The 13,690-nt window shown below is 38.6% G+C and overlaps 2 protein-coding genes across 2 annotated transcripts; both read right to left on the bottom strand.

The window, feature by feature from the left end:
• Positions 1-1,474: 1,474 nt before the first annotated feature.
• psmb5 (proteasome 20S subunit beta 5) lies at positions 1,475-11,008 on the bottom strand. Its single transcript, XM_079378979.1, has 3 exons — positions 10,623-11,008; positions 9,141-9,447; positions 1,475-2,868 (listed from the first exon to the last, which is right to left on the bottom strand). Exons 1-3 carry the CDS (start codon positions 10,836-10,838, stop codon positions 2,582-2,584), a joined length of 810 nt encoding a protein of 269 aa, XP_079235105.1. The 5' UTR covers positions 10,839-11,008; the 3' UTR covers positions 1,475-2,581.
• A 774-nt stretch (positions 11,009-11,782) lies between these two features.
• Positions 11,783-12,982, bottom strand: psmb11a (proteasome 20S subunit beta 11a; the record flags this gene model as incomplete). The annotated part of the gene is made up of 1 exon (XM_079378778.1): positions 11,783-12,982. One exon carries the CDS (start codon positions 12,980-12,982, stop codon positions 11,783-11,785), a length of 1,200 nt encoding a protein of 399 aa, XP_079234904.1.
• Positions 12,983-13,690: the final 708 nt, after the last annotated feature.

A 13,690-nucleotide genomic window follows, 5' to 3' on the forward strand; every position in this document is an offset into this window, starting at 1 on the left:
TCTACAAGCAAAGTAATGGAGAAGAACTCCCCATTTACATTTATTGGAATCCCATTTGCTTTTCATCTGCTAACTAGCCACCTGTGAAACTAGTTTTTAACAATCATTGGGGCTCAGGGCCACCACATCATCCCATACCCTTTATTAGTGTTTATTTTCAGCTATAAAACTACTGAGGGGGGCTATAGCAAATCCTTGCATTGTAAAACAACGTGATAGAGTATATATTTGGTGTTGGGAAACTAGGTGTGCCGAAATGAAAATCCAAAATTCCCCCTCTAATTAAAAAAAGACATCCAAGGACTAAGTCCATAGACCCGAATGCCAGAGGACAATTGCAGAACACCACAAAATACTATCACTATTTTCCCTGTCAGCTTAAGGTGTTAGAGATTGTTTACTTCAGTTCAGCAAGCGCAAGCACTAATAGCCCACAAGACAAGACTGATGCAGACACAGACACAATGCACTATTTGCATCTCTAAAATACTATTAGGAAGCAGTGATGGCAAGAGGAAGGAAAAAGTAAGACACTTAATTCAGGGCCTCAGGCAAAAGTGAGGAGGAAAATATTCAGAGTTCCTGTGCTGATGGAGACAAATGGGCAAGATGGCCAAAACGAATCCCATTACAAACTATTTTAGTACTTTTTTAAAAAACCCATCTGAGCTGACATTAAAAGGTTCACCTAGAAATAAAACTAAAATACAGTGCCCACAAAATGTAGTTGGACACAATGTATGAATCGAACTGCATTATATATAGGCTGCAGCCCCCCCGCTACTGGGAAGAAAAGGGGGACAGAGTGCTTAGGGCCCTGAGGCTGAGAGGGACCCACAATGATGTCCTTAGGGGGGCCCAAATGAGATTGCCACCCCCTACTGAATATGACATAATTCATTCATAATTATATATAGGTATTCCCATTTAAGAGCAAATATGTTCATTTGGGTGCTTTTCATAGAAAATATTTATAAATTCCAAGACATCATTGAGACAAAAACATGTTGGTGGTATTTCAAGCTTCAACTGCTCCCAAAGTAGGAAAATCCCTTAAGGAATTTACATACGGGTCAGGGGGCATGATTAATTACGTTAATTTTTGCCAACACATTTTTGTATATAATTAATCACAATTTAATTGACAGCCCTAATTTGATAAAATATCAAACCATGTGACATTTATTTTAATGAGAAATAGCACAAACACAGTTTCTCGAAAATAAGTATGGATTTTAAATTATGATATAGCAAATATACTGCTGAAATTAAAGACAGCACTTAGATGAGTGGCTCTAAACCAACACAATATTTGATATAATAATTGAATAACTTGTAAGGACGGAGACATTTCCTATGGCATTTCTGCTGTAATTTTGACTTTTTTTAATAAATAGAAATTAGGTTGATATTAAATGAAAAACATTGTGTTTCCAGAATATTCATGATTATATATGTTCTTAATAAACAATCAATTACTTAAGGGTTTATTTGTATTTTAGGATTTTAATCAAAAGTGTGTGTGTGTGTGGTAAAACTTTAATATAGGGACCAATTCTCACTGTTAACTAGTTGCTTGTTGGCTATTTATTAGTACTTATAAAGCACATATTCTACATTCCTAATCCTACCCAATATCTAAACTTAAAGACTACCTTACTATTAATAAGCAGCAAATTAGAAGTTCATTGAGGCAACAGTCATAGTTAATTGTTTGTTAATGGCAAGAATTGGACCTTTAAATAAAGTGTGACCATATAATTAAGACATTCTGCAGACCCCACTAAAATGAGCTTGGGGGAAAAATACCTAAAAGTAACTGCAAAAATGGACAAGAAAAGTAGTTCTGAGAAACATTTGCTGGCACTGTGCAGATGCAGCCGGTTTGATATTTTGTTATCTAATGCAATGGCATTCATGCATCAACTGTGACAAAGACTCCAAATACATTTTGGGGCCACTGCACAAACTTGTAAACACCTGTCAAAACACTTACCAACCGATACATCAGGAACAAGAGGAAAAAGATAACACTTATATAGCAAAAATCCAAGGTTTATTGAGAGCAGGTTTAGTGTGGTATCTGCAGATACATGTGAGATGAGAAGAACAGAAGCCCACACCCACTCAATGAGAGTCGGCCAACTGGAGTTTTGGCTTGTCACGGTGTCCATTGGGATACAGCGCCCCCTTATTTTATAATTACAAACAACAAGAGGAACTGCAATGGCTTGGGGTTGTAATACTACTGAAAAGGGTTGAAAACTCAACGAATAATATATGTGAGAAAAATAACGGAAACTGGTGTAACTTGGAGAGATGTGAGGAAGAGAGAAAGAGAGAGGGAGCGAGACAGCCTTGCTCATGTTGTCATGCACAGACGAGCCAGCTCTTACAAAAGAGTTGGCATTAACTTTCTTGGAAGAAGATCTGATTTCATTAAGTTAACCAAAGTGCCTTTTAGGTTATATCACGAATCTGCAATTCATTCCTCATCTGACCGGTCTCATCCTTCCCTTTTGAAACCCAACTACCGCTGTGGCCTTTTCCCTCATCCCTTTTCTCCTCCCAACCCCTCCTTCTATGCTTTCTCACTCTGGTATTTAAGGTGCAGCTGAAGCACATCTTCCTGCGAGACCCTTTCCCAGCCCTCGCTGTGGACACGGTAGAGGTTGACTTGGCCTCCGCTGTAGGCGTCACGGTAAGTAGCTTGGTAGATGGCACGGCGGCCCAGGTCGCATGCTTCTTCTACAGTCAGATCGTAGCGAAGGCCGCTGTCGACGACACCGTAGGCGTACATGGATCCTGAACCAACTGCGAACAGGTCTCCACACACTCGGTTGCCCTCAGAGTCCACGTAGTAGAGCCCTGCGATCAGAGGAAAGCAAAAGGAAGAGGAAGAAAGACCATCAGCACTGCTTTACATCCTGCGGTGTTAAAAAGGCAGGCGCCTCCACGGAAGATGTAAGCATTAAAAAAAGCAAAACCCTTCAGAGAGAATTCAGTAGATCGAAGTAATGTTATGAACACAAGGTTATAAATAATGCTCTGAACAATACAAGGTCAAATCTATCTCGGTGAGTACATGTGAGAAAAGGAATCATGGGAACTGGGTGGTTGGCTATTTTTTCTGACAGCTGGATGCTTGGTAGCTAGAGTTTGGTCTGGGAGGTACCTAGGGGCTTCAGCATGAAAGCAGGTGAAAAAAACAACAGGAAGAGTTACAGAATGAGAGCTTACATTTAGCTAATATTCAGTAGGCTAAGGACAAGCTGGAATGGGCAAACATAGCATCCACCCTGGGGCACCGCCTGAGGTGCTATTGATCGCTCTAAAAACAACAGAATTAATTATTGATCTATACCTGAAGATCCGACCTCTCACGAAACATGATGGACGAAGCAGATCACAATCAGTGAACTGGTGGGTCACTGTTTGGTCCAGCTGCAGATCACCTCAAGGTTTTTAAGTGTCCAATGGCGAAGCTCACTCCTACAGTAACAGTGACTACGTCCCATCTGTGCGCCAGCAGAACCAGGCTGCAGATGGACTGTTAATCGGATAGTTCACCCAAAAAATGAATCGTCATCATTCACTCACCTTTTGGAACACAAGACATTCTGAAGAATTTTTCGACTGTTTTTGTCCACGCAATGAAAATCAATGGGGTCATTTGGACTATATGGACAAAAAAAACAACAACAAATCATACTGGTTTGGAACCACATGATGGTGAGTAAATGACTTTCAGGACGAGAGGGTGAATAAATGATTTTAGAAACTGAAGTATCTCAAATTATTGCAACGTTTGCGATGACTGGATGATTTTAAAACTTGATAAAGTTATAAAAAGTCCGTTTTAAATGAATAGTTCATCCAAAATTGAAAATTTGCTTTAAAAAAAAATTAATTTTACCATCCAGGAGTTCTTCCCTCAGAATTCAAACAGCTGATAAAAAGCATCACAATATTCCACAACATCCCACTCCAATCAATTAATGTCTTGTGAAGCGAAAAGCTGTTTCATCATTAAACCATTTTTAACTTCAAACCATTGCTTCCAGCTAAAATATGAAAGTCCTCACATTAGTGAAATTTGATGTGAAAGAACAACAGAGGATGGACTTGTTCACTGATGGAAGCATTATTATGGATTACAGACAGGTATTTTAGCCAGAAGCATTGGTTTAAAGGTAGAACGTCTTAATGATTTGTTTCTTACAAACATATTAACTAATGAACTGAAGTCATGTTGTGGAATTCTGAGATGCTTTTATCAGCTGTTTGGTCTCTCATTCTGATGGCACCTGTTCACTGCAAAGGATCTATTAGTGAGCAAGTGATGTAATGCTAAATTTCTCCAAATCTGTTTCGAAGACGAAACAAAGTCATGTACATCTTGGATGGCTTGAGGGGGAGTACATTTTCAGCAAATGTGACACCAAACCCCTTCAAGGAAGAAGAAAACTCTTGTGTTTCCAACTGTGACAATGATCGTGATCAACTAAACGCTGGATTTTTAAAAGTACGTGAAATTCACTGCATAGACTCTTGACGGCTAAGAACCACCAATCTTCAACGATGCATACCAGTCTGTTATTGTAGGAGCATCAACTTTACATTGTCACGCCCCTAAACATGACGCTGAACAAAAACTGTGGTTGGATGCTTTACATGTTGGTCAGACGGCCTCTTGGGTGGTCTTTGGCCAATGAAAGCTGCTAGAGTCCAGACCTTCTGCCATCAGTCTGATGGTCTGGGTACGACAGACTAGTTCAAAGATAACTAGCACTGAAAACAGAATCTGAAACGTTCCTTTTGTACTCTTTAAAATTTAAGTAGAGTTCAAGGACCCCAAATTGGCTCAGAGAGACATTTTAAGGACAATCTTAGGAAGTGAGGCACAGAAGTCTTCAACAAGCAAATTACACCCTCTGTACGCACCGTTAGCGTGACCTGATAATCGTTACAGCACCCTGAATATATGCAGGGTAATTTACTATTTTGTAGAGCCAAGTGTGACAACTAAAAACAGGTTAAAAATGCAATAGGACGTTTCTTTCACCCGCAAGGCACCGGTTCTCATAAAGAGCGGAGTGCGAGGGTACTTCAGCAGTCTGGGATTTTTTTTTTTTTTTTACGTACAACACCTGGGATCGTTTTTATCACACAACGGACGTCGCATGCTACCTGCGTCGCTGAGAAAGGGTGGGGAAGTAAAGGTGAACAAAAGAGGCACTTGAATTTGCAAGCCCTCGTAAAGCAGAAGCGCTGAAGAGGAAGCGATGTCAGGATGTTACGACAGCCTGGCTCCTTGCACTCCATCACAAAGGTGACAGGCAGTTAGATGTGCTAGACTAATAGTGTGGCTGTCTGCATGTATGAATGGTAACTTCAAGACAATAGGAAGGCATGTACACAGGTGATTGGCTGACTGCTTTACTGATTGTCACAAAGCCATGGTTGGTTAAGAGTGCCGCTGATGAGAGCCGCTGCTCAGAAAGCAAAGCAACTCTGTTTACAGATGTCTAAGCATGCATGCACATAGGCAGTCCACGTCTACACAACATGAAAAGGTGCCAGTTGAAAGAGCTTCATACGTCTTTGAGATAGCGGTCCTGCTGATATTTGCAGCTCCTGGCAGGACAGAAGATGTCTATACTTTCACAGTAGGTGCACAACAAGCTATCGGAGTACAAATTCTAAGTATATACAAAATTAATGTGTAATGTAGAAAAATACAGAAAGAAAATTTGGATCACAACGGTTGCTTTAACAGGAACCTAGTTGTTCACGTTGGGCTTCTAAACACCTGTCTCTCAACCCCGCATCTCATGTAACCATCACAGAAAGGCAAAAAGTCATTTTCCAGAACATTTTTGTTCACTGTTCCTTGCTGTTGAATGATCTTCCCAACCCTATTCAGAACAGAGAATCGCTGGCAATATTCAAGAGACACCCTTTACCATAATCCCTCCGTTCTCAAGCATGTACCATTCTAAAAGACATATGAAACTTTGTATTACATGCACTTCTGGTGCTTAATTGCCTTTTTATGATCAATTGCTTGTTGTATTCCTCAATTGTAAGTCACTTTGGATAAAAGCATCTGCTAAATTAATAAATTAAAATATAACCCTTCAGTGCTATTTTAGCATATTTAACATTTACATTTTCAGTTTTACTTTTAATATTAGTTTAAGTTTTAGCAATTTTGCTGTGTTCTTATTTATAAAATTATAAATAATTAGTTGAATAAAAAAAGAGTTTTTTTTCTATTCAGCTTTATTTTTTATTCCAGTTGTTATTATTAGTAATTTTAGTACTTTTATTTCAGTTTATAGCCACATTTCTAATTGTCAATCATTTTTTAAGTTTTTCATCTGATGTTTACAATGTTATTTTAGCTCAATGCTTAAACATCTTAATTTGTGTTCAGAAGATGAACGAAGGTCTTATGGGTTTAGAACGACATGAGGGCGAGTAATTAATGACAGAATTTTAATTTTTGGGTGAACTATCCCTTTAATTGCAAACCGACTCAGAGTAGAACTTTTGGACCCAACTGTGATCGAATCACAAAGTGGACCACAATTATGTGCATTTTGACTGTCCACTTGTTGTCAGATCGCTTGACATGAATTTTGATACTAGAGCACAACTCAACCAGCAAAGAGAGAATGCATCTGAAGAACGGCTCTAACACTACACGAACACAGGATAACTCTAGGGCATTGACGATGGTCTCAACAGAAGTTGCACTGCATTAAATTTTATTATCACCATCTTTGTAAGAATCATCTCACTTTTTTTTTTTTACCAAATTTATTCCTCAGCACAAACAAACACTACCACAGGAATAAGAGTGCCAGACACTGTTAACACAGTCAATGTGGTCTGTTTAATCAAGATTGATTTAATTTGCAAAACATTTACCTCTATTGAATCACAACACATTGTAACAGCCAGTGCCTTTGTCGAACTTCTAACAGCAATCATTACTTGCAAAATTGATTGGAAGATTTACCACATACTTTTGTTTGCCTGCCAGGCAAAGGTTGTTTTTTGGGACCACGCTAGTCTGTGTCACCGCATAAACCCCAATTGATCTAGCTGACGGGACTTTGCATGCGACCCGACTGCCCTGGCTAAGAGCCGCGTCCATCATGGTGTTGCTCCCTCCTGGCCCACAGTCACCGGCATATTGATTTCCCATTACTGTGTCACTGTGCAGGGCCTCTTTAAACACATCGGCTGCGATGTAGAGCAGTTACAGCACCCTAGTGTCTGCAAATTGAGGGATGCATCACTATCAGAGAGCACTTTGTCGCCATCTGGTGGTACTGGCTAAAAAAACTCCCTGGTTTGCACACTCATGCTTACGAACCGCATTTTGTAGCAGTAATTTATCTTCGTCTTTCTCAGTCAGTTTTGTTTCATTTAGGCTTGCACACCTCATGTTAGGAAGAAACAAAATGAACTGAAAATGGGCAGAGCTCACCATTAAGACCATTAGATTAAAAGCCTCTTATAGCTCTAAATGCAATGTCCAATTAAGAAAAATGGACATCAATCATGGACTAGAAAAGCAAAGGTCTTGAGAGTCCATTAATGTGCAAGTTTGTGATTCATCTCAAAAACAAAGTCATGGTGCTGCATATTAAAACCAGTTTCCGGCTACTGCTGGAGACTGTCAGGAAATTATGGTGATAGAGCTATTTTTACAAAGCCATTTCAGCAGAAAGGCAGGGTCAAATCAGCATAGAAAATAATCCCATAATTTGTCCCCATGCCAACTGCAGCAATCAGTCAAAACATAAATGGCACAAAAAAAAGGCAGTCTTTTACATCACAAAGCTATTGCAGGTGCAGACAGATTACAGCTGGAATGTTTCTGATCAATGATTTTTTTATATGATTGATTTTATTATAAGAAGCTTAGTACTAAATCAGTTATATTAATTATATACTAGGGTTGTGCCGATAAACAATATCATGTATCGAAGATAGTCAGAGATATCACCTGTGGCCGATGCCTCTAATGATAGCAAAATGTTTGTTTATTATTATTATTATTAGTAGTAGTAGTAGTATTACTAGCCTGATGATAATAATATCTAATTAGTATTAGGACTTATTTGTTCCATCATATTACTTTTTCCACATTTTTACAGTGTTGCTCGTTCTAACCAATAACACACGATGCCGTTGAGTATATGAATGCAATGGCCAATCAGATGTGTTCAGATGAGTCATCGCTGAAAAAGCGGAGTTTTGATGTTCAGCACGCGCTGCTTCGCGAATTCTCATCTTAAACAACAAAGTGATGTACGTGTGATATGTAAGTATAAGAGGTTTATGCATCATTCAGTGTAGACAGCTTTACCGATTAGCGGGAGTGTTTTTAAAGTGCATAAACTCACGCTAGACTGAAGTCAGTTATGATATACTTTTTGACAATGTAAATATTCTTTGCTCATTTTCTGTAGCTGCTTTTTTAAAAACTGAGGAAATGTAAGCCTAATAATTAGTAACTTACAATGTTTCTTTTAAATTTTTATGTTAAATACAAATTCAGTCATATTAAAAACATTAGGCTTCTTTTAGCCTTACGCTGGAGTTGGTTCAATTTCCAGCAATAAAACGAAGTAAATAAATAATTACATAAATTTGCATGATAATATCGTGTATCTGCGATCTCACAGGCTGATGGCAGGACGATATGACAATTGAGCATATCGCCCAATACTATTGAATACATTTTACCAGTATGTATTATGTAAATTAAATATCTAGCCAAATGCATAAGACCCAAAAACGGTTCTGACCAATTACAAGGACTTTGTCTAATAAAAGTTAATCCACTTAAAGGGATACTTCACCCAAAAATAAAGATTCTGCCATCATTTACTTTCTTCTGTTGATCATTTTAAAAAAAATAAGATATTTTGAAGATTTTTGGTTAAAAAAAAAAAAAAAAAAAAAAAAAAAAAAAAAACATACATTATCAAAATATCTTCTTTTTGTGTTTAGCAGAACAAAGAAACTTATACAGGTTTGGAACAACTTGAGGGTGAGTAAATGATAGAATTTTCATTTTTGGATTAGCTGTCCCTTTAAAACATACATATGATATTCACCTGGTCCTCTTTTGTCCCAGCCGCAGACCATCGTGCCCATGCTGAGCCCCATGCCTTTGTACTGATACACCATGTTAGCCAGTAGCTTGGAGGCAGCCGCCACTGAAATGCGCTCTTTGTTGCGCAGCTCATAGATGCGACACTGCCTGGCCAGCAGACGCTCCCAGAAGCTGCAGTCCGCGGCTCCTCCAGCCATGGTGCCAAGCAGGTACGGGTTGATTTCAATCACCTTCTTCACTGTCTGTGAAGCAATGTAGGAACCGGCAGTTGCTCTGGAATCCACAGCCACAATTACACCATGCTGAAACTGAGACATATGAGAGAAATAGAAACGTGAAGCTTGCAAATTTAATATTAACTGAGAAAAAGACACCTTTTTATATTTGACTTGACATTCTTTTACTGTCCATACTAAATAAAATGACAAAATGCTGATGTAGAATTACTTTTAATCTAAAAATGAATCAAGTAGTCAAGGTTTGGCTGGTTAGTGTGGTACAGTTAGATGGTAGGTTATGAAACGAAACCATCTGGTTCTATAAAGCATCCTTCTCCCACTAAGAGCCATTCAAAAGATACTATGTACAAATTTTTGTTTTCATGCATAAATCTTCAATAATATTTACTTACAGAACCTTTTACCAATTCTTTGTTTTGTAAAAATTCTCTCAAAAGCATTAAACAGTATTATATTGTCCTGTCAGCTGTTTTCTCATCACTATTATCATGCAGAGTTCCCAACAGACTTAAATAGAATGGCATTTGATGATATTAACAAGTCATAATTTGTTTGCTCTAACTAATAGATTAACATAGGCTTATGAATAATCTATTAAGTCAAAGCAATTTAGTGTCACCCAATCAGTGCCACTGAGGAAACGACAGTCAGAGTAAACCTTAACAGATTTAACATGTAAACAGTGCGTGATTAAATAACACATTTGTCAGTAACTCACTTCAGTAGTATTAAAAAAAATACCTGTAATAATAAAGTAGATTAAACATGTCATTTCTGTCCGCATAAGATTCTGACAAGATCATCTACTTATGAACCAGCAACAGCTGGACACTATAGGCCTCAATGAAAAAGCTGATTTGTTGCTGTGTCATTATGATTCTTACAATCTTCACTTTGGTATTCTGGAGCAAAGCTGGACTCTGTATGTATTCATACTGTAATCAATCTCCATTTAAACATTCATACAGACATTAACACACTTCGAAGCTCTCTAAAGACGTTTTAATTGTTTACAACACACGAGTTAAATGATTAGACACTGCCTGTACTTAGCGACTGTGAGTAACTAACAGGCTCTTGCTCTTCTGTCTACCATTCAGCCTTTTTCTATTCATTACAAACACTGTATAAACATAACAGCAGTATTATAAAAGACATGGCATAATTGTTATGATATGAAGATTTCAATTGTAAGGGGACTGTAACTGGCCAGATGCTATTAGCTGCTAGCTAAACAAACTCACTTTGAATGCTAAGGTGGTCGTGCCGTGAAGAAACTCGATTTTTCTCTCGGGTTCATCTCCTTCATCCAGCGGTTTCACGGCGAAGTTCAGACTGTCATCCAACGTTGCTCCAAAGCCGAGATCCGTCTGGTTGAAGCCGGTACCGTTCGCAAAAGGCTGGTTAAAGCGAGCTGCAAATTCCGCAGACTCACTCCGCAATACACTAGACAGCGCCATGTTTCAGATAATAGCAGAAGCGGCGTTCTGCTTCTTGTATGTTACATGTTGAAGATGCCAACGATTGTGTCACCGCATCGCCATCTAACGCCTAGGATGAACGACAGTTTGCAGTATTTGAATTTTACTAAATATGCCTCAACTACTCATGGGTGACACAGACACTCTGTAATTTGTCATAGTGACAGATTTTGGTTTAGAAAAAAAAACACAAACATTACAGTACATTGAATGTCACAGCTTGATACACTGATGCCATTCCTAACACTGTCAACAAATATACTCTTTATCAAGTATTTGACGTATACCTCACAATTTTACCAAACTAGTTCTTAATTCGTTTTGTTTCATAAAAAAAAATCAAAAATCGTCCCAAAATAAGTTTTAAATCACGTTTTTTACAACCAGTGGCTTCCTAAAAACACTTTTAATGAGGAAAAAATGTACCAATGGTAGGCCCATCAATGGGTCCCTGAGGAATGGATTTATTTATTTATTATAGGACTATCTTTTTTTTCTTTGCTATCAAATTGTTCATTCTTTTTATATTTATCCAGATGTTTATACTTTTTAAAAAATTAGTTGTGTCAGTGATTTCTCAAATTATTGCTGAGTCATTAATTTCCATACAAGGCAACATTTATTGCACATAGACTACATTGTCAATTATTGTACACAGACTAAATTTGTTGGCTCATATTAATAAAGAAAACTGGAATAATATTGATCTACAATATCAAGGAAAATTCTATTTGTTTATGATTACAATTGTTTATATGAAAAAAAAATATTGTATTGATGACTATTTTATTTTTTGGTTGAAATACAGTTTATGAAAACTTATTTTCTTCCCCTGTGCATTGTGGATTCTTTTTATCTGCACTTTTATCAAGTGAACCGCCTGACATTGTTCTACTCACAACTGCTATTTCTGTCCATCACATTCACATTCCATCCATGTAGTTTTGTATTTCCACAGTTTGTGTCCCTATCCGCAGTGCACTGAATATATCACCTTCCCCTAGCTCATCCCCCTCTCTTTTCTGTCTCTCTTTCTCCCTCTCCTTCATCTTCTTCTTCTTTCTCTCCCACTCTCTGTAGTACTCCTCCTTCAGATCTTCTCTGTCTCTGCGTCTCCAGCCATGGGCAGTGATGTGGAAAAGGTCTACATTATTCCCAGAGTAGGCATCCCAGTGAGTGGCTCTGAAAACAGCCTCCCGGGCCAGTGCCACTGCCTCATCCACAGTCATCCCCCATTTCCAGCCATCATCAAGCACAGCGTATGCATAGGGTGACCCTGAGCCCACTGATATTATCTCTCCTTTCAGTTGCATGCCATCACTGCAAACATAGCATACCCTGGGACCAGACCGTCCTCCAAAAACAGACAGAACTTTTTTTGTATTTTGATCTGACACAGTTGGATTCAGTGCATGAACGTCTTTTAAAATCTCCTGCTCATTTACAGAGGCCATTTTCACACTACTTAGAGCTGAATCTGAAATTGTGGATACACCGGTATCCTGTTCCACTGCTTCTTTAACATTGGCAATTTCCATGCAGGACTTTAGCGCCTGAGTTTCTTCACCATCCCATCCACATAGAGTAGCTGCCACACACACATTAGTGCCTTTGAATGGATGAAGCATCATGGAGAGCAGTTTTGCAGCTCCATTGACGCTTAGTCTCGTGCGATGGCGAAGCTGGTAAAGCCTCATCTCACGGGTGAGGATCCGTTCCCACAGCATACAATCGGCACCGCTGCCTGAGGTGTTGACCACCAGGTGAGAGTGGATGGGCAAAATTTTTTGACTTATCGGGCAGCAAATTAAACCCTTACAGCTGGCGCGAGTGTCCGCAGCGGCTATCACGCCATCCTGAAATATAAATCCCAAAGTTGTGGTACCGTGTGATAGCTGAAAGGGTTGCTGATGAGGTGACAGACTGGAGAAAGTTGAAGAGAAAAGAGTTGGTGCTCTGTTTTTTCTGCTGCATTGCTGAGGGGGGAAAAGAAAATGAAAAGCACTATCTCTGTCAAACTCAAACGGTGTCCTCCACATGTATCCCATCTCATTTGGTGGGTAAGTGCATGGGCTGGTGTCATCAAGGGTGTCTAGGAAACCACAAACATCCTGAAGAGCCATTTTCTTTTTCTAGTGAGATAATGGCTTGTAAGTTGGTGAAATGTGGATCCCTGGAAGCTGCACTTACAGAAAAGACCCCTCTGAGACAAGGATTTTTATAGGAGGTGGAGAGTAGGTTATTCACACCCACACACATGATGTCTCAGCAAAAATCTTTGCTATACTAGGCTGTATCTGATATGCTTCTGTGGTCACCACTGAGGCACAGCAGTGAAGCGACTCTCAAACATAATGCTGATGAGAGCATAAATGAGCTAGTTTTTCCACACACATAAAGGACTCTAATGCAAACCTCACAAATTATTTTCAAAAAGGTTTATGCATAGTGGAAGTAAACCATAACAACACTAAATTCTAACAAAATGTGTAACTGACCATGAAACAATTTAATGGTTTGATTTGGGACAATGCTTCTGCTTATGTGTATATGCAAGTCTTTTTTCATAATTTACAAATATTCGATTACAACCATTTTACATGGTGGAACAGCAATGGTTTAAGATATTGTTTTGATTCATAAATTATTTCCTCCAACCAGGCTCTAAACAAAGTGTAAAAAGGGTCACACGCTGGACAAGAAGAGGTATAATTGAATGGCCTACATCGTTTATAAAACTTTATTACTCACTGAGAATTTTGTTTTCATTTCAATTGTATTTTATGATATCCACAAACAATGATTGACTGTCATAAAACTGAAAGCAATGT

The sequence above is a fragment of the Barbus barbus genome, assembly GCF_936440315.1.
Source record: "Barbus barbus genome assembly, chromosome: 26".
Taxonomy (NCBI): domain Eukaryota; kingdom Metazoa; phylum Chordata; class Actinopteri; order Cypriniformes; family Cyprinidae; genus Barbus; species Barbus barbus.

What these genes read in the sequence shown, in the direction of transcription:
- psmb5 (XM_079378979.1), bottom strand. Translation starts at nt 10,838, where the DNA reads ATGGCGCTGTCTAGTGTATTGCGGAGTGAGTCTGCGGAATTTGCAGCT. An exon ending in CGACCACCTTAGCATTCAAA is followed by an intron (nt 9,448 to 10,622) that starts GTGAGTTTGTTT and finishes CATATGTCTCAG; the next exon opens with TTTCAGCATGGTGTAATTGT. An exon ending in CTGGGACAAAAGAGGACCAG is followed by an intron (nt 2,869 to 9,140) that starts GTGAATATCATA and finishes CTCTGATCGCAG; the next exon opens with GGCTCTACTACGTGGACTCT.